The sequence below is a fragment of the Bos indicus x Bos taurus genome, chromosome 4 (genome assembly GCF_003369695.1).
Source record: "Bos indicus x Bos taurus breed Angus x Brahman F1 hybrid chromosome 4, Bos_hybrid_MaternalHap_v2.0, whole genome shotgun sequence".
In the NCBI taxonomy this organism is placed as follows: Eukaryota; Metazoa; Chordata; class Mammalia; order Artiodactyla; family Bovidae; genus Bos; species Bos indicus x Bos taurus.
In genome coordinates, this window is record NC_040079.1 from 58,769,817 (window position 1) to 58,787,939 (window position 18,123).

Sequence of the window (18,123 nt, forward strand, 5' to 3'; positions counted from 1 at the left end):
CAAGGCTGAGTAACATTCCATTCTGGGGCTTCCCTGGTGGCTCAGTGGTAATGAATCCACCTGCTAGTGCAGGAGCCACAGGTTCAATCCCTGGGTTGGGAAGATCCCCTGGAGAAGGAAATGGCAACCACTCCAGTATTCTTGCCTGGGAAGTCCCATGGACAGCAGAACCTGGCAGGCTACAGTCCATGGGTCGCGTAAGAGTTGGACAGGACTTAGGGACTAAACAACAACATTCCATTGCATATGTTTACATTTCTTTATTCATTTATCAGTGGACACGCACATTGCTTCCATATCTTGGCTATTTTAAGTAACACTGCAATGAACATTGAGTTCATGTATCTTTTCAAATTAGTATTTTCGTTTTCTTTGGGTAAATACGCAAAACTGATATTGCTGGATCATATGGCAGTTCTATTTTTAATTTTTTTGAGAACTCCATACTGTTTTCCAGTGGACTCATCAATTTTCAGTCCCACCGACAGTACACGAGGGTTCCTTTTTCTGTACATCTTTTGTACAGCTTGTTCTTTGTTGTCTTTTTCATAATAGCCATTCTGACCGGTGTGAGGTGTTATCTTATTGTGGTTTTGATTTGCATTTTCCTGATTAGTGATGTTGAACATTTTTTCATGTGTCTGTGGCCATCAGTATGTTGTCTTTGGGGAAAAAAAAAGTCTATTCCTCTATCCAGCTTTTTAATTGGGTTGTCTTTTTGTGTTGTATGATTTCTTTGTATATTTTGGATATTAACTTATCAGATATATTGTTTGCAAATATCTTCTCCCAATTAGTAAGTTGCCTTTTTGTTTTATTGATAGTGTGCTGTGCAAAAGCTTTTTAGTTTGATGTAGTCTCATTTATTTTTGCTTTTGTTTCTATTGATGGAGACAGATCCAAAAAAATTATTGGTAAGACAGTTGTCAAAGAGCCTACTGCCTATGTTTTCTACAAGTAGTTTTATGGTTTCAGGTCTTACATATAATTCTTTAATCTATTTTGAGTTTTTTTAAGATAGTGTGAGTAGTCCAGTTTCATTCTTTTGCATGCAGATGTCCAGTTTTCCCAACACCATTTATTGAAGAGGCTTTTCCCCATTGTATATTCTTGCCTCCTTTGTCACAGATCAGTTGGTCATGTAACCTCGTGTTTGTTTCTGAGCTCCACTGATCTGTGTTTTTTCTGCCAGAACCATGCTATTATGATAGCTATCATAACCATGCTGTCACTATACCTTTGTAGTATAACTGGAAATCAGGGAGCGTGATGTTTCTAGTTTTGCTCTTCTTTCTCAAGATTGTTTTATTATTTGGGGTCTTTGTGTTTCCATACAAATTTTAGAATTACTTGATCTAGTTCTGTGAAAAATGTCATTGGTGTTCTGATAAGGATTACACTGAACCTGTTAATTGACTTGGGTAGTATAATCATTTTAACAATAGTAATTCTTCTAACCCATTTGTCATCTTCAGTTTCTTTCATCAGTGTCTTATACTTTTCCAATTGTTTTCTAAGTCTTTTACCTCCTTAGATTTATTTCTAGAAGTTGTGTTCTTTGTGATGCAACTATAAATGGGATTGTTTCCTTAATTTTGCTTTCTGATCTTTTGTGGTTAGTGTATAGAAATGCAAGGGACTTGTTAATTTTTTTGTCCTGCAACCTTACCAAATTCATTGATCAACTTAAGTAGTTTTCTGGTAACATCCTTAGGATTTTTTTATGTATAGTATGTCATCTGCAAACAGTGACAGTTTCCCTTCCTTTCCAATTTGGATTCCTTTTATTTTTTTCTTTTCTGATTGCTGTGGCTAGGACTTCCAAAATTGTTGGGGGGAAAAAAAAACCATGAGAGTGGACATCCTTGTTTCTGATCTTAGAGGAAATGCTTTCAGCTTTTCACCATTGAGTATGATGTTAACTGTGGGTTTGTCATATATGGCCTTTATCATGTTGAGGTAGATTCCCTCTATGCCCCTTCTCTGGAGAGATTTTGTCATAAATGGGTGTTGAATTTTGTCAAAAAGCATTTTCTGCCTCTATTGAGATGATCATATGGTTTTTATTCAATGTGGTATATCACACTGATTGATACAGATATTGAAAAATCCTTGCACTCCTGAGATAAATCCCAGGTGATCATGTTGTATGATCCTTTCAATGTATTGTTGGATTCAATCTCTTAGTATTTTGTCAAGGATTTTTGCATCTATGTTCATCAGTGATATTGGTTTTTTTTTTCTCTCGTATCTTTTCCTGGTTTTTGGTAGCAGCATGATGGTGGCTCCGGAATGAGTTTGGGAGTATTCTTTCATCTGCAGTTTTTGGGAACAGTTTCAGAAGGATAGGTGTTAACACTTCTCTAAATGTTTGATAGAATTCACCTGTGATGCCATCTGGTCCTGGACATTTGTTTGTTGAAAATTTTTAAATCACAGTTTCAATTTCAGTACTTGGAATGATCTGTTCGTATATTCTATTTCTAGTTCAGTGTTAAAATATTTTACTTTTCTAAGAATTTGTCCATTTCTTCTAGTTGTTCATTTTATTGCCATAGTGTCTTATGATCCTTTATACTTCTATAGTGTCCAGTGTAACTTCTTTTTCATTTCATATTTGATTGATTTGAGCCCTCTCTTTTTGATTAGTCTGATTAAAAGTTTATCAATTTTTCAGAAAGTCAGCTCTATGTTTCATTCATCTTTTCTGTTTTCTTCATCTCTATTTATTTCTGCTCTGATATTTATGATTTCTTTCCTTCTAACTTTGGGTTTTTTTTCTTCTTTCTCTAGTTGCTTTAGGCGTAAGTTTCTGTTGTTTTAGATTTTTGTTTCATGAGTTAAGACTGTATTGCTATAAACTTACTTCTTAAAAGTGCTTTTGCTGCATCCCATAGGTTTTGGATTGTTGTAGCTTTCATTTGTCTCTAGGTACTTTTTTTTATTTCATCTTTTGATTTCTAATCTCATAGTGTTGTGGTCAGAAAAGATGCTTTATATGACTTTAGTTTTCTTAAATTTACCAAGGCTTGCTTTTTGGCTCCCAGCATGTGATCTGTCCTAGAGAATGCTCATGTACAATTGCAAAGAATGTATATTCTGCTGCTTTCAGATGGAATGTTCTATAAATAACAATTACACTCATCTGGTCTCAAGACTCACTTAAGGCCTTTGTTTCTGTATGGATTTTCTGTCTAGATGATCTGTCCATTGATGTTAGTGGGGTGTTAAAAGTTCCTCACAATTTTTGTGTACCTGTTGACTTTTTCCTTTTATGACTTATCGTTTCCCTTATGTACGGAGGTGCTCCTGTGTTGCCTGCATATATATTAACAATTGTTAAATCTTCTCCTTGGCTTGACCCCTTGATACGTGTGTCCTTCTTTGTCTCTTTTAAGTCTTTAAAGTCTATTTTGCCTGATATGAATATTGCTACTCCAGATCTTCTGATTTTCATTTGAATAACTTTACCCATCCCTTTAATCTATGTTTTCCTAGATCTGAAGTGGGTTTATTATAGACAGCGTATATACAAGTCTTGTTTATGTATCCATTCAGCCAGTGTATGTCTTTTGGTTGGAGCATTTAATCTGTTTACATTTAAGGTAATTATTGATATGTATGCTTTGACTGCAATTTAAAAAATTGTCTTGGATTTGTTCTTGAAGGTCTTTTTTATTTCCCTTCCTCTCTTGTTCTCATGTGGTTTGATGACTATCTTTAGTGTTCTGTTTGGACTGCTTTTCTTTTGTGTATCGTTGATTTTTGGCTTGTGGTTACCATAAGGTTTTGCTATAACAATCTCCCTCTATGTGTGTGTGTGTGTACGCATCTCTCGCTCTCTCTGTATATACATATATATATACACACACAGACACAAGATTTTTTTTAAGTTGCTAGTCTTTTAATTCCAAATGCATTTCCAATATCCTACATTTTTAGTCTCATGATTGCTGGTTTTGATACCATATCTGTGTGTGGACAAATATGTATGTTTGCCTTTATAAGTGAGCTTTCCCGTCCATGATTTTCCTCGTTCTGGTTGTGGCCTTTTCTGCCTAGAGAAGTTCTTTTAGCATGTGTTGTAAAGGTGGTTTGGTGATGCTGAATTCTCTTAATTTTTGTTTGTTTGTAGAGCTTTTGACTTCTTTATCAAATCTGAACTAGAGCCTTGCTGAGTATTCTTGTAGGTTTTTCCCTTTCATCACTTTAAATATATCCTGCCATTCCCTTCTCACGTGCAGAGTTTCTGCTGAAAAATCAGATGATACCCATATGAGGATTCCCTTGTATATTTTTGTTGCTTTCCCTCCTTGTTGCTTTTAATATTTTCTCTTTGCCATTTTCAATCAATTTTTGTCAGTTTGATTAATATGTTCCTGCTTGGATTTATCCTGTATGGGACTCTCTTCACTTCCTGGACTTGAGTATTTTCTTTACAATTTTAGGGACGTTTTCAGCTACTCTCTCTTCAAGTATTTTCTCAGGCCCTTTCTGTTTTCTCTTTCTGGGCCCCTTATAATGCAAATATTGGTGTTTAATGTTGTCCCAGTAGTCTCTTAGGGTATCTTTTCATTCTTTTTTTCTTTATTCTGTTCCATAGCTTTGATTTCCATCAATGTTTTAAAGCTCGCTTAGTCACTCTTTGCCTCATTTATTCTGCTGTTGACTCCTTCTAGTTAGTGTATTTTTCATTTCAGTTATTGTATTGTTCATCTCTATTCTTTAACTCTCTGGCTCTTTGTTAACCATTTCCTGTATCTTCTCAGCCTGTGCTATAACAATTCTTTTTCTGAGATCTTGAATCATCTTTACTATCATTACTCCAGATTCTTATTCAGGCAGATTTCCTATCTCTACTTCACTTAGTTTTGGGGGGAATTTTATCTTGTTTTTTCATCTGGACCATATTTCATTGCTGCCTCATTTTGTCTAATTCCGTTTCTCAGGCTGCCTTTTTATAGTTCCTCTTGCTTTTGCTGTCTGCCCCCTCGTGGGTGAGGCTGTTCCATGGTCTCATGCAGCTTTGATGGGACTGGTGCCTGTTCCTGGTGTGTGAAGCCAAGTCATGTGCCTCTGGTGGGCAGGGATGTGTTTGGAGGTGGCTGTGGGCTCAGGACTTCAGGTGACCTGTCTGCGGTAGGTGGTGCTGAGTTCCCACCCTGTCGGTGGTTTGGCCTGGGGCATTCTGGCACTGGAGCCTAAACGCTGTTGTGTGGGGCCAGGTCTCGGTGCCAAAACAGCAACCTGTAGGAGAGCGGACACTATATGCCCTGGGCCTCTACCACCAGTGTCCTTCCCCCTACAGTGAACTGCAGCTGACTCCTGCTTCCCCAGGAAGACACCCCCGAGGCCATCAGGTAAACTCTGTTCCAGGTGCCCACGGAGTCACTGCTTTGCCCTGGTTCCCAGTGCTCATGAAACCTTGTGTGCACCCTCCAAGAGTGGAGTCTCTGTTCCCCTAGTCCTGTGGAATTCCTGCTCTCAAGCCCCACTTGCCTTCAAAAGTCAAATGCTCCTCTTCCCAATGTTAGACCCCCAGGCTAGGGAGCCTGACATGGGACTCAGAAATCTCAACCGTGTGGGAGACAGCCCCTGGCAGGAATGGGATTTGATTATATCACGAAATTGCCCCTCCTACCATCTCACTGTGGCTTTTTTGTCTTCAGAAGTAGAATATCTGCTTTGGTAGGTTCCAGTCTCTCTTTCTGGTGGTTATTCACCAGTTATTTGTAACTTTGGTGTTTTTGTGAGAGAAGGTGAGCTCCTTTTATTCTGCCATCTTGTTTTCTCCTCTAAGAAGATTTAAAAATGTCCAGTCTATTTTTATTTTTTGACTTTGGTTCTAAGGTATGTAATTAAGTGGAAAGAGAAACACATGCAGAATTATTTATATGATCGTAATCTCTCTGTAAAAAACAATGAAGGATGAAAAGTATTATGTATGTGTGCACACGTGTTAGTTGTTCAGTCGTGTCTGACTCTTTGCGACCCATGGACTCTAACCTGCCAGGCTGTTCATGGGACTCTCCAGGCAAAAATTCTGGAGTGAGTTGCCATTTCCTTCATATATATATATATCAGATCAGTTGCTCAGTCATGTCCGACTCTCTACAACTCCATGAATCGCAGCACGCCAGGCCTTCCTGTCCATCACCAACTCCTGGAGTTCATTCAGACTCACGTCCATCGAGTCAGTGATGCCATCCAGCCATCTCATCCTCTGTCATTCCCTTCTCCTCTTGCCCCCAATCCCTCCCAGCATCAGAGTCTTTTCCAATGAGTCAACTCTTCGCATGAGATGGCCAAAGTACTGGAGTTTCAGCTTTAGCATCATTCCTTCCAAAGAAATCCCAGGGCTGATCTCCTTCAGAATGGACTGGTTGGATCTCCTGGCAGTCCAAGGGACTCTCAAGAGTCTTCTCCAACACCACAGTTCAAAAGCATCAATTCTTCGGCACTCAGCTTTCTTCACAGTCCAACTCTCTCATCCATACATGACCACTGGAAAAACCGTTGCCTTGACTAGATGGACCTTTGTTGGCAAAGTAATGTCTCTGCTTTTGAATATGTTATCTAGGTTGGTCATAACTTTCCTTCCAAGGAGTAAGCGTCTTTTAATTTCATGGCTGCAGTCACCATCTGCAGTGATAGTGGAGCCCCCCAAAATAAAGTCTGACACTGTTTCCACTGTTTCCCCATCTATTTCCCATGAAGTGATGGGACAAGATGCCATGATCTTCGTTTTCTGAATGTTGAGCTTTAAGCCAACTTTTTCACTCTCCACTTTCACCTTCATCAAGAGGCTTTTTAGTTCCTCTTCACTTTCTGCCATAAGGGTGGAGTCATATTTTATGTTTGTGTATATAAGAAGTGGTAAGTTTTATAAGAAACTGAAAATAGTTATCTTTGGTGGGGGAGAACTGCAGCAATGGGAGTCATAGGTGGAAGGGACACTTTGTATTTCATTTTCTAATATGAAATTTTAAATTTCAAAATGCAGTTATTAAACCTAGAATTCGGCTCACATCCATGCTGAGTAAAGCAATAAACATGGACTCAAAAATGCAAGAAAATGTTAAAGACAGTATGTGCATATAGTAAAGTCAAACAAATAGTGTGGAGTAAAAATGAGTCACTTCTGACTTCTAGTCCTTCAACGTCACCAGGGTCTTGCGTAGCTTACCAGAGATGGGCTGTGGTATACAAGTGTGTGTACATGTACATACACATACCGTCCCTTTTTAAAAATCAAATATGAATTGACTTAAACACTGTTCTGAAATATGCTTTTTTACTTAACAATAAACTTTGGAGATTGTTCTACAATGATGTACAATCTACATCAATACATACAGGTATACTTTATTTTTAAATAGGCTGTGTAGTTTTTAAATAGGCTGTATAGTTTTAACATATAAGTATTCTATATCTTTGCACAAAGATACATTACATATATTATTTTTGCACATGTATATACAATGTATTTGTGATGAATAAGTGTGTGATAGTATGTGTGTACTTATTGTGGAATTGTTGTGTTAAGGATATACATGTTCTTAACATTTTTATGTATTGTCTAATAGAGCTCTAGAATCAACTTATCAAAAAATATCCTTTTGAGATTGTGCTTGTATGTCTTCTCTTGATTCTGCAATGCAGAAGGCTAGATGCTGACAACTCCCTTCTGCTTTCCCAGGAATGAGGCTAAAGCTCATGTTTGTGGTCTTTCTCTGGCCTGCAGATTCAGGCTGGCATTTTTTTTTCATGTTCACTAGCAGTCTGCTTGCTCTCAGGAGTGCAGGCACGGAGCCGGCCATAGGATGGCGTGTGTGTGTGAGGCACTGGAGCACTGCTGGTTCCCATGGGCCAGTCGGGGAGATCCACGGGTAAGGTGTCCCCTGTGGGCTAGCTTCTCGATGGGACCGTGAGTTAGGACTCATGCATGTGCTTGTATGCGTGCTGTTGTGTCTGACTCTTTGCTACCGCATGGACTGCAGCCTGCCAGGCTCCTCTGTCCATGGAATTTTCCAGGCAAGAACACTGGGGTGGGTTGCCATTTCCTACCCCAGGGGATCTTCCTGGCTCAGGGATTGAACCCACAACTCCTGCATTGGCAGGTGGCTTCTTTACCACTGTGCCACCTGGGAGGCCCCAGGAGGACTCTTAGAGGGCTTTACAGGGTCAGAGCCTCTCTGCTGTTCTCACACCAACTTTTCACCTCACTGCCATGTAGCTCATGAGTCTGTCATCTGGAGGAGGCAGGAGAGAAATGGATCCTTTTGGCAGCTTCCCACGCAGTTGGAGAAGCTGGGAACAAACTCACGCACATTTTCCTATCCAGGAGAAACCACCAGCTGAGGAGGTCTCTCTTGGCCCTGAGCTGTGCCACCTTGGGGGAAGGGTAACGAGGGTAAAATCAAACTTCCTCTTAAACCTAAGCTCACCTACGGCTCCAGAAGTGTGCTGAAAATGCTCCACTGAAAACAGACTTGCACAGAGGCGCTCTTGTCTGTGGGCGATTGTCTAAGACAGTACTGTCCGGGGGTTTCCACACTGCAGCTGGTTCACAGCCACTGCAGGGTCCAAGCCAGGACCTAGGTCTGCATGCCTATTAGCCAATGCATGGGCAGGAGAGATTCCTGCCAGGTTGCTGGCGTATGGTGTTGGATCCCAAAGCTCTCACGAAGTCAGCTGTGTCTGTAGATGGATGCCAAATTGTTTGGGGTGGGTGGCACAAACGAGGGAAAACTTACTCAGCCAGGTTGATGCCACTTCTGAAGTTGCTTGTCTTTTGTGAAGGCAGCTAGAAGAAATTAGTTTTCAGTAGTCTCTTCTCAGTGGTCAGATTTTAGCTTTCTCTTAGCTTTGTCCTTGTTCTTCAGGCACAGTTGAAGGCTAGAAGTTCAAGATCGAGGTGTTGGAAAGTTTGGTGTTTCCTGAGGACCACAGGGGAAGGATCTGTTCTGGGCCTCTCTCTTTGGCTTAGAGATGGCTGCCCTCTCACTTCCTCTCCATATGCTTTCTAAGTACTTGAGATTCCACATATTGTTAAAGCTAGCTAACAAACATTGGTATTTCTTATCCTGGCAGTTTCAAGATATCAATTTCTTTAGCCACTGTAATCAGAATGAACAAAAATGAAATTATAGCCAACTGACAGGGCCAGTGTGTTGACTCCCTTGGGCACCTGCTCAGGGGATCGCCTCAGGGCCTCTGATGACCCAAACAGCTGTATTCTTTAGCCCCTAGGCCAAAGCTGTTCAGGCTCTAAACAAGCCTTGCAAAGAGTGGTAATAAAATGTTGTGAATACTTACTACTTTGCAAGTGATCTCTCTCTCTATGCTTCAAATACATGAGCAGACCTGTTCACTCTGGTTTTCATTCTTCTGGGAATGCTTTTGGGTACGGCACTGGCACTGCTGTAACCTGGGTCTGTGGCTCTTCCTCACCGGAGTGTGAACGTTTCTTGTTTTTCTCATCGGAGGACCTCTAATACACAGCATGGAGCCTGCTCCTCAGGAGGTTATGCATAACTAAACAAACAGTAGTAAATTAAGACAGACTTTTTCCTTCCCTCCTTTTTCCTATGCCCCATGGGGAGATACACTGAGCTAATCAGAGGAAAGGTAGAGTGTGGCAAATGTAGTATTTCTCTATAAATAAGAATACTAGAAGACATGTTACTGATGGTACTGAAATACTTACCACAATAAATACCCAGAAATACCACAATAAAAATAAAAGAACAGAAGTTTGCACGCATATATATCGACATAGTTCATTTGAGAATCTCAGTGCTATTTATTTCTATTGCAGCTAGACACAAAATGTTCAGATATAAAACAAATGATACATACTTTAAACACTTTTACAAAGGTGAAAATATAAAGATGACTATGGATTTATGTTTGCAAACAATTTTACTTCAAATCTGTGAAAACCGAACAGTTTATCAGACTTTGACACAGCTATGTTAGAATTACAGTGGACAAAATTGATGAAATCCTAATCAGTAGCCTATAGCAACTGACTATTCTAATTAAAACTAGTATGACCTTCAACTATTCTAAGTACCGCTGCTACAATTTTCTATTTCTAAAAACTTTTATTTTGGGAGAACAAAACTGACTTTAGTGCTATTTTGAGAAAGAGAATAAACATTAAATCTTCAATCTCAACTTTTAAAGCTTAGGGCTCTTTAAGTATTTCTGCTAATCTTAAACTACTTTTGGTTCAGTGCTAACTTTTGAAATATCTTAATCAGTGTAATTTAAGGTCTTTTTTTTCTTTTTGTCCAGACAGTGCTCATGGTTTTTGTCTCTATACCAAAGCAGTAAGGCAAGAAAGGTTTTCCTTTTTCAGATCATATATCTATCCATTTTAAAATGCAGGGACTGAAAACACTACAAACAATCCTACCAATAGGAAATTAAGGCTGCTATGGCTTTCCTTTATATTTAAACCATAGGATTAGCAGTGTTATTGCCTACAAATGTTGAATGTATAAGCAGTTAGGCTTAAGTCACAGGACATCAATATTGCCATTTCTGTGTGTGTTTCAATTTCAGTTAATAAAACATTGTTTTCGCAATTACCTTTGATAAGTTTGAAGATGAAGTCAGAAAACATTACACAAAAGCTGAAACTGGGTGACTCTGCTACAGGTAAATAATGCCTGAAGGGACAAGAGTGGTGGTCTGGTGTCTGGTTAGTATCGGTGCACTGTGCCTCCAGCCCTGCACAGTGCAGGGCACACTCCAGCCAGCATGACACACGTACGGGCACCTTCAGTGCTCCAAAGGGCCTGGCCTGCTCAATTAGGCGAAATGTGTGCAAGAACTTTGCAAGAACTGCCAGGTGCCAGTTTGAAATATATCATTCTTTGAGGCAAGCCCTTCGAGATATGTGAAAGAGAAAAATCACATAACCTAGTCTGCAAAAGAGTTTCTAAAATCCTTTCCTAGTATGAATGTGAACCAGGCTTTGCAGAGTATATCTACCAGTGTTAGCACCATAGTTAAGCCTGAATTGAGGTAAAGACACACTCGCACACTTTGGGTAGAAATTACAACAGCAATTTTGAATGGGGTATTTACAGCAGTGTCCTTTCTGATTACTAAAAAAGCTGTTTGAAAAACCACTTGAGCCCAAGTATGTGTGTGTATATATATATAATACACACAAATATATATTGAAATTGATAAATTACAAAGCTAGGTATAAGTGTAGTGAAACAGAACTCATTTTTGAAATTCAAATTATATCATTTTTTACTTCATCAAGCCAAAGATTTTGATTAAACACTCTGAGCCAATATCACAGAGCCAGTTTATCAACTAGCAACGCCCAGAAATTCTGTTTCTCAGAGTATAGTTAAGCTTACTGTAGATGCTACCCAGTCAACATCCAGCTCCTTGCTCCATTTAATTAAAAAAAAAAAAAGGAAGTGGCTTCTCTCTTGCCCAACTATTTAGGTAGAAAAACCTCTCTGAGACTTGTATTTTCATTTACATAAAGGAATAAAGAGGAATGGGGAGAAAAGACCCTAAAACTTGGTTAAAATTATGAAGAGGTATGATATATTTCAGCAAATGAAAACCAAGTTTAGCTAAAGGATAACTGGACAAAAATGAACTAATAACTTTAAAAATTGCTTTTCCCTTCTCTTTCACATTACTTAACATATACGAAAATAAGTCTTAAATTTCTTATTTTCTAGCTTTTGGGGATACAATACAGACTGATTTTTCAAAGGAGAATAATTACCATTATTTATTAAATAAGACAGACCCCTGGAGTTTGAACAACACTGGGATTCAGTCTCCAGGCAGAGCTGGTCTTGGTGCTCAGGCAGGGGCACCACGACCAACGCTATGGCTCAGGAAGACGCTGATCACGCCGCTGGACCAGGATCCTCAAAGACACTCATCAGCAGTGTTTCCAGCTGACTCAGATTCAGATAAGAACAGGAGTAACTTTCCCCTGGAGCCTACAGAAACATTTTAGGGAAACAGTTTAACATTTGTTCTCAACTTAAATATTTAGCTGAATACTGCAGATCATTCTTCAGAAAACTCATGTAAACAGCCATTCTTCTTTTATAAATCTGCTGGTGCCAACTGCACCTAACTGGTCATATACATGGAGGTATAACTTAAATAGTATTCTTGTGAACATAGCTAACATATAAGGTCTTTCAGTTCCCTGTCAGTCAGTTCATTGACTTCCATGATCTTCTCTAAGTGCTCCATGTATCGGCTATGGTCCTGCAAAAAGTGAGGAACCCTCATGTTTTCAGTAACTGCCAATCCTTTTAAGCGATCCACATCTTCATAAGAGACCTGAAAAAAGAAGATGGGTTAAGTTTTAAATGTAACTACCAGTTAAATTTTGAAGGGCAATTTCTTCCCTTGGTCTTAGTGAAGTTTGAAGTAGGTAAACTGGTTTTAAATTAATACCTGGAAAATAAAACTTTACTGTGTGAGATGCATACCATCACATTTTGAAAAGTCTTTCTAGAAATTAAACAACTAAACAAATCTCCTGCCAAAATCTAAAAGAACTGAGAAAATAGAATGTAAATGCTGTACTAATGTATTAGGAAAATCAGCACAATTGTATATTAAATTCCTTTTTGTATTGAGAAATACAATTTGTGTTTTGTTAAATTTTCTTGCTTTGAAATTTTTAAGTATTTTAAAAAATTTCACATCTCTTTCATTCATTTGAGGAAGAAGCCAGTCTTTCACAGGTACTATATTAAGCTGAGGGGTAAAAATTTTAAGTTCTATAAATTACCTGTGCAATGCAAAATTCCAAACAAAACACAGTTGGTTTTACGTACTATTGTCTTCTGATCAACACTCAATTATTTTATTGAATATTTATGTCACTAAGTGTAGTAGGTGATAGGAAATAGGTTTGGTGTTGATACTGATGTAGTTTTATCTTAAACCATTCTGAGTTTAATGAGGCTAATGCTGGGAAATAAGGTGCTCATTTTAAGAAAAAGAAGATACACACATGGAATGGTAAGGGTTGTAAAAGCACCGTGTGGTGTCTGATTTGAATTAGAATGTCCTTATGATTTAGAACAAATATACAATTTGCTCACTGAAAAGCTCTAGAAGTATCAGCACCCCAGAAGTGATGTACACACCTTTTGCTGAGATCTTGTTTTCTAAATACCATTTCCCACTAAGAGGAATCAAGACTTCCTTGAAGAAATATCTAAGGTGAGCCCGGAATACTTTACTTTGCTGGGAAACATGTAGACATGTTTTTAAAAACCTAGGAGCAGTCACTGGAAGAGCTGAATAAAAGGGAGGAGTGAAATGTAACAGAATGCAAAGATCTCTATTTTGCTACTACCAGTGTAGTAACTGATTTGGGCAAAAATCATCAGGAGATGTTAAAACCATTTCTAGAAAGGTTAGAGAATAGTACATTTAAAGATTCCATCCCACAGATTACTTATTAATGCAGTGGTGTAAAGGTACCTTTACAATGGAGAGATCTGGCAGTAACTAACTTACCTGGGTGATTAAACACAGTACCACTAGTAATGGGACAGTAATACATGGTGTCTAATGTGACACACTGAGAGATACATGACTCATTTAAGCAGTATTTCTTGGCAAAAATGTTTAACCTGAAGCTAATTATAAGAAAACAGTCCAGATTCTAGGAATTCTCAAGGAAATTGTCCTGAATTCTTAAACATGTCGTAAAAAAGAAAGACTAGGGTGAGAGGGACTTTATAAATTAAGAGTTTAAAGAGAACAACTAAATGCAAGACATAAATCTTGACTGGATTTAGGGTCATGAAAAAGCTACAAGGGACATTTTAGAGATGATCTGGAGAATATGAAGTGGACTGTTTTTTCAGGCATTGTATGGAATCAATGATAAATTTCTTTAGAAAATCATATGGTCATGTCAGAATATCCTTGTTCTTGGGAGATCATGCTAATGCATAAAGATGAGTAGAGTTATACCTGCAGCTCACTTTATTTTAGAAAAAAATGCATATAAAAATTAATGATTCCAAGTTTCCTTTTCTTACTGTCCACAAAGAAATATTGTAACTTGGTTCTGTGACAGAACCCCATTTCTTCCCTCTTATTATCACATAAGGAATATGATTTTATTGCTAAAGAGTTTCAGCTTGAGACCTATTTAATCATGAAATGAGCTGGAGGAAATGCTGACCTGGTGTGTCCGGGAATTGTGTGCCGTTGGTCTCACTCACCTTCCCCAGGGTGGTCAGAAGATGGAAGTCAATGGTCTCTCTATAGCGGAGGATTTGCAGGATACCATCCAAGTATACCTGGTCTTTACTGAAACACCCTGGAGGAACCAAAATAGTGTTTACTTTCTGATGTTTAAAGAAGCTAAGTAACTAGATACCAGCCCATTCACTTTACTAGAGGAATCAGTCCTGTGTATAACAAAAAAAGGGGTGGAGCAAAATCAGAAATTTAACTATCACCGTAACATAAAGTGTAAGGTGCAAGGTCTGGAGAACCACCACAAGTGAGTTAAGTCAAACAGCTTCCCTTTAGGAATTCCTTTTCCTGGCTCCCCATCATCGAAACAGTATTTTCCCCTAAAGAAACACTAGTGATTTAAAATACATGATTCATAATTATCCCGCCCACCATCTGATCATAAACTTAACTCCCATGATACACTGAAGGCATCTGGGTGAGGAAGGCTGGGGAAGGCAAGCTGTAGAACAGCTAAGTCTCAAGGAGATACTCTGGAGACATGGGATTTCAGAAATCCCCCTCTTTTTTTTTAATAGTACCCTTTAACAGTCGATGATTTTGATACTACTCCTACGCTCAATGAAACAAAAAACTAGAACTGAATTTGTAAAGAATATGAAATTGTAATATAAAAATCAGGAATGAGATCTGAGCCTAGATAAAAAATGGTGTTCTACTTACAAAGAAAACCTTTCTCCCATTATGACATAACTTGTATAAATTTTTAAAAATTTTGCTCTAGGTTTAAATGGACTAGACGGAACTAGAATTCTACCAAATGGAGAATCATATATTAAGAAATTATTGTTCAAGAGTTCCCAAGATGCTGGACTAGGAATACCCTAAGCACACCTCTCAGAGGCATACCAAAATTATACAATTTACAGACCAAGTATCAATGAGAAAGACCAAAACCGACCAGAAAATACTTCTACAACAAAAGATACAAAGGAGGAACCACAGTTAGGTGGGCAGGAGGGGAGAAATCGAAGTACAGGTGCTGCTGCTGCTGAGTCACTTCAGTCATGTCCGACTCTGTGCGACCCCACAGACGGCAGCCCGCCAGGCTCCCCCGGTCCCTGGGATTCTCCAGGCAAGAACACTGGAGTGGGTTGCCATTTCCTTTTCCAGTGCATGAAAGTGAAAGTGAAGTCGCTCAGTCGTGTCTGACTCTTAGGACCCCATGGACTGCAGCCCACCAGGCTCCTCTGTCCATGGATCCTCCAGGCGAGAGTCCTGGAGTGGGGTGCCATCGCCTTCTCCGGCAGTACAGGTGAGAGACCCACAAATGGAAGACTAACGGCAGGGAGAGAGACCCTTTACAAGGAGCAGGAAAATAAGCCCAGGCGCCCTGTGTGGGGAAGACAAGACCCCAGAATGTTTGGCTTTGAAGGTCAGAGGGACTTACTCTGGAGAGATCCATACGCTCTGGAAAAGAAAGACTCTACTCTTAAAGGAAAAGGTGCCCACGAAATTTCACATGCTCTGAGAGCCAGAAAAGGAGCAGTAATTTGAAAGGAGCCTGGTCAGAACTACTGTCAATCCTAAAAAATCTCCCAGAAAGGCAGAGGTCACCCTGGGGATCCAGACACGGGTGACAGCCACTTTGGGGAGTTGGTTCTACCATTTCAGAACTGCTGCTGTGAAGCACTGTTTTGGAATTCTCCCTGCAGCTTATAGCCTTGTGACCAGGTCCCAGGCCCACCCCATTCACCAGCCTGAAGGCACCAATACTGGGTCATCTCGGATCAAGCAACAAGCCAGGTAGAAATAAATCCCAACCATAGGCAGACATATACAAGCCCCGGGACAATGGCAGTTTCCTATACCAGGACTCAACCCAGCCCGCAGCAGGTGAGACCAGTCCTAATACCTGGTGCTGGTGGGCCTCAGCCCCCAGCAGGACAATAGCAGCTCGAGATACTCTGGGCATCTTAGCCAGCACTGCAGATCAGGTCCCACTTACCAGTGAGCCAACAAAATCGTCAGGACACAACAGACCAACTCCCAACCGTGTCAAAGACCAGTGAACCCACTGGGAGTTTCACCTCTGACATCATACCCAACCAACCATCAGGAACCCACCCACATGGCTGGCTCAGCAATCTGACAAAGCTCAGAAATTCCAGGAACTAAATAAACAATTCTGCATATTACTAGTCACATATTAAATTAGAAAAAAAGCAAAAAGGAGTAAACTTACATCTGAATATAAATAAACAAGTAGATATACAGTGAAATGTAAGTCGACTATATTCGCAAGCACTTAGGAGTTAAAGGATACCTGGCGTCCACAAGTGTCCCAGAGTAGGTATGAGAAACGGAATACGTAACGGGAGATTTCCCAGAAGCCATATCAGGAGGTCAATTTTCATCACACCTTCTTAGACACAACGTGTTCCAGAAAATGCAGACGATATGCTCCTTTACTGGAGAACTGCAAATCGAAATGACAAGGTGTATCCCCCTAGCAGTAGCAGAATGGACATCTCACCAAATATCTGCACAGGATAAATGCTAGATAGGGGCATCCTTGGAGTGGCAGGGAATGGACACTGGTAACAGACACTGCAGAACAGGATGGAGGTTTCTCAGGGAAAGAGAGAGAGTCACCTGATGATCGAGCAGTAGCACTCCTGGCCAGTAAAGGGACAAAACCACAATGCTTCACGATGCTTAAAGACGCATGCACCCCACCCTTGACTGCCGCACGATTTACAGCAGCCAGGACAGAAGAGCAACAAAAGTGTCCATCAAAAGAGGACGGGATATAGAAGCTTAGATACAAACACACAAATGTATACTATTCCTCGTGAACAAGAAATGGAATAATGTCATCTGGGACCACACGACTGGACCTGCAGAACATTATACTGCACGACCAAAATCAGAGAAAGACACACATTCTATGATAATACTTAGAGGTGGAAACTAAGATTTAGCAAAAAAAAAAAAAAAAGCAAACAACAAAAAACCAACAGTTTGAAGGATTCACAGCAGAGACTCACAGAGAAAAAACAAAACCATATAGTGCCCCCAAGAGAAGGAGCATGAGCCGGGATTTCCTTAGGTCGTTAGAGTTTAACAGGTCCCCATTTATACATTTGAATAGATCATCAGAAAGGACCTCGTGTATAGCACAGGCTTCCCTGGTGGCTCAGACGGTAAAGAATCCGCCTGAAATGCGGGAGACCTGGGTTCGATGCCTGTTCAGGAAGATCCCCTGGAGGAGGGCATGGCAGCCCACTCCAGTATTCTTGCCTGGACAATCCCATGGACAGAGGGGCCTGGCAGGCTACAATCCATGGGGTCACAAAGGGTCAGACCAAGACTGAGCGAGTAAGCAGTGTACAACACAGGAAACTAGACCCAAAATCTTAACAACTATGGGGAAAGAAGCCTAAAAAGAGTAGACCTCTGTCTGAAACTGAACCATGTGGGTGCACAGGAAAAATAAAACAACACTGTAAATAAGCTATATTTTAGTATCCACTAAAACTTAAAAAGCCTACCCTTGTCCAGGGGTTCCTTGCAGTCTGGTGATTACACATCCACATGGTCAGAGCAGGCTTGTGTGCCAGGGCTGAAGGAGATGCGAAGGCTGTGCCAGAAAATGACCTTGCTTGGAGCTGTAGTGCCAGATCCTCCTAGGATGAGACCACAATCTCCAGATCCAGTGGGCACATCCCACAGCTAACTGTTGGCTATGCCCACCAAGTCAGGCAGACTCTGTGGGCCAGATGAGCTTTGAGAGGCACCTGGCCTCCTCCTCTGCTGCTGGCTTCCCTATCTCTAGCCTCCCTCATTAAAGATGCCCAGAGTATGGACACAGCACCCTGCACAGAGATC

At 40.1% G+C, this 18,123-nt stretch overlaps 2 protein-coding genes across 5 annotated transcripts in view; one reads left to right on the forward strand and one right to left on the reverse strand.

Moving 5' to 3' along the window:
* ANLN (anillin actin binding protein) overlaps positions 1–18,123 on the forward strand; it is a 174,915-nt gene that overhangs the window by 17,676 nt on the left and 139,116 nt on the right. The window lies entirely within an intron of this gene.
* Positions 9,771–18,123, reverse strand: part of KIAA0895 (KIAA0895 ortholog) — a 61,943-nt gene continuing 53,590 nt past the window's right edge. For 3 of the 4 annotated variants that reach the window (XM_027539533.1, XM_027539532.1, XM_027539534.1), the window contains 2 exons: positions 14,256–14,353; positions 9,771–12,345 (listed from right to left, as the gene is read on the reverse strand). In XM_027539533.1, coding sequence (XP_027395334.1) covers positions 12,184–12,345; positions 14,256–14,353 — 260 coding nt within the window. In that variant the 3' untranslated portion in view covers positions 9,771–12,183. Of the gene's footprint in view, positions 12,346–14,255; positions 14,354–16,558; positions 16,712–18,123 lie in introns of those variants that run through there. The other variant, XR_003510767.1, reaches the window with a different exon arrangement.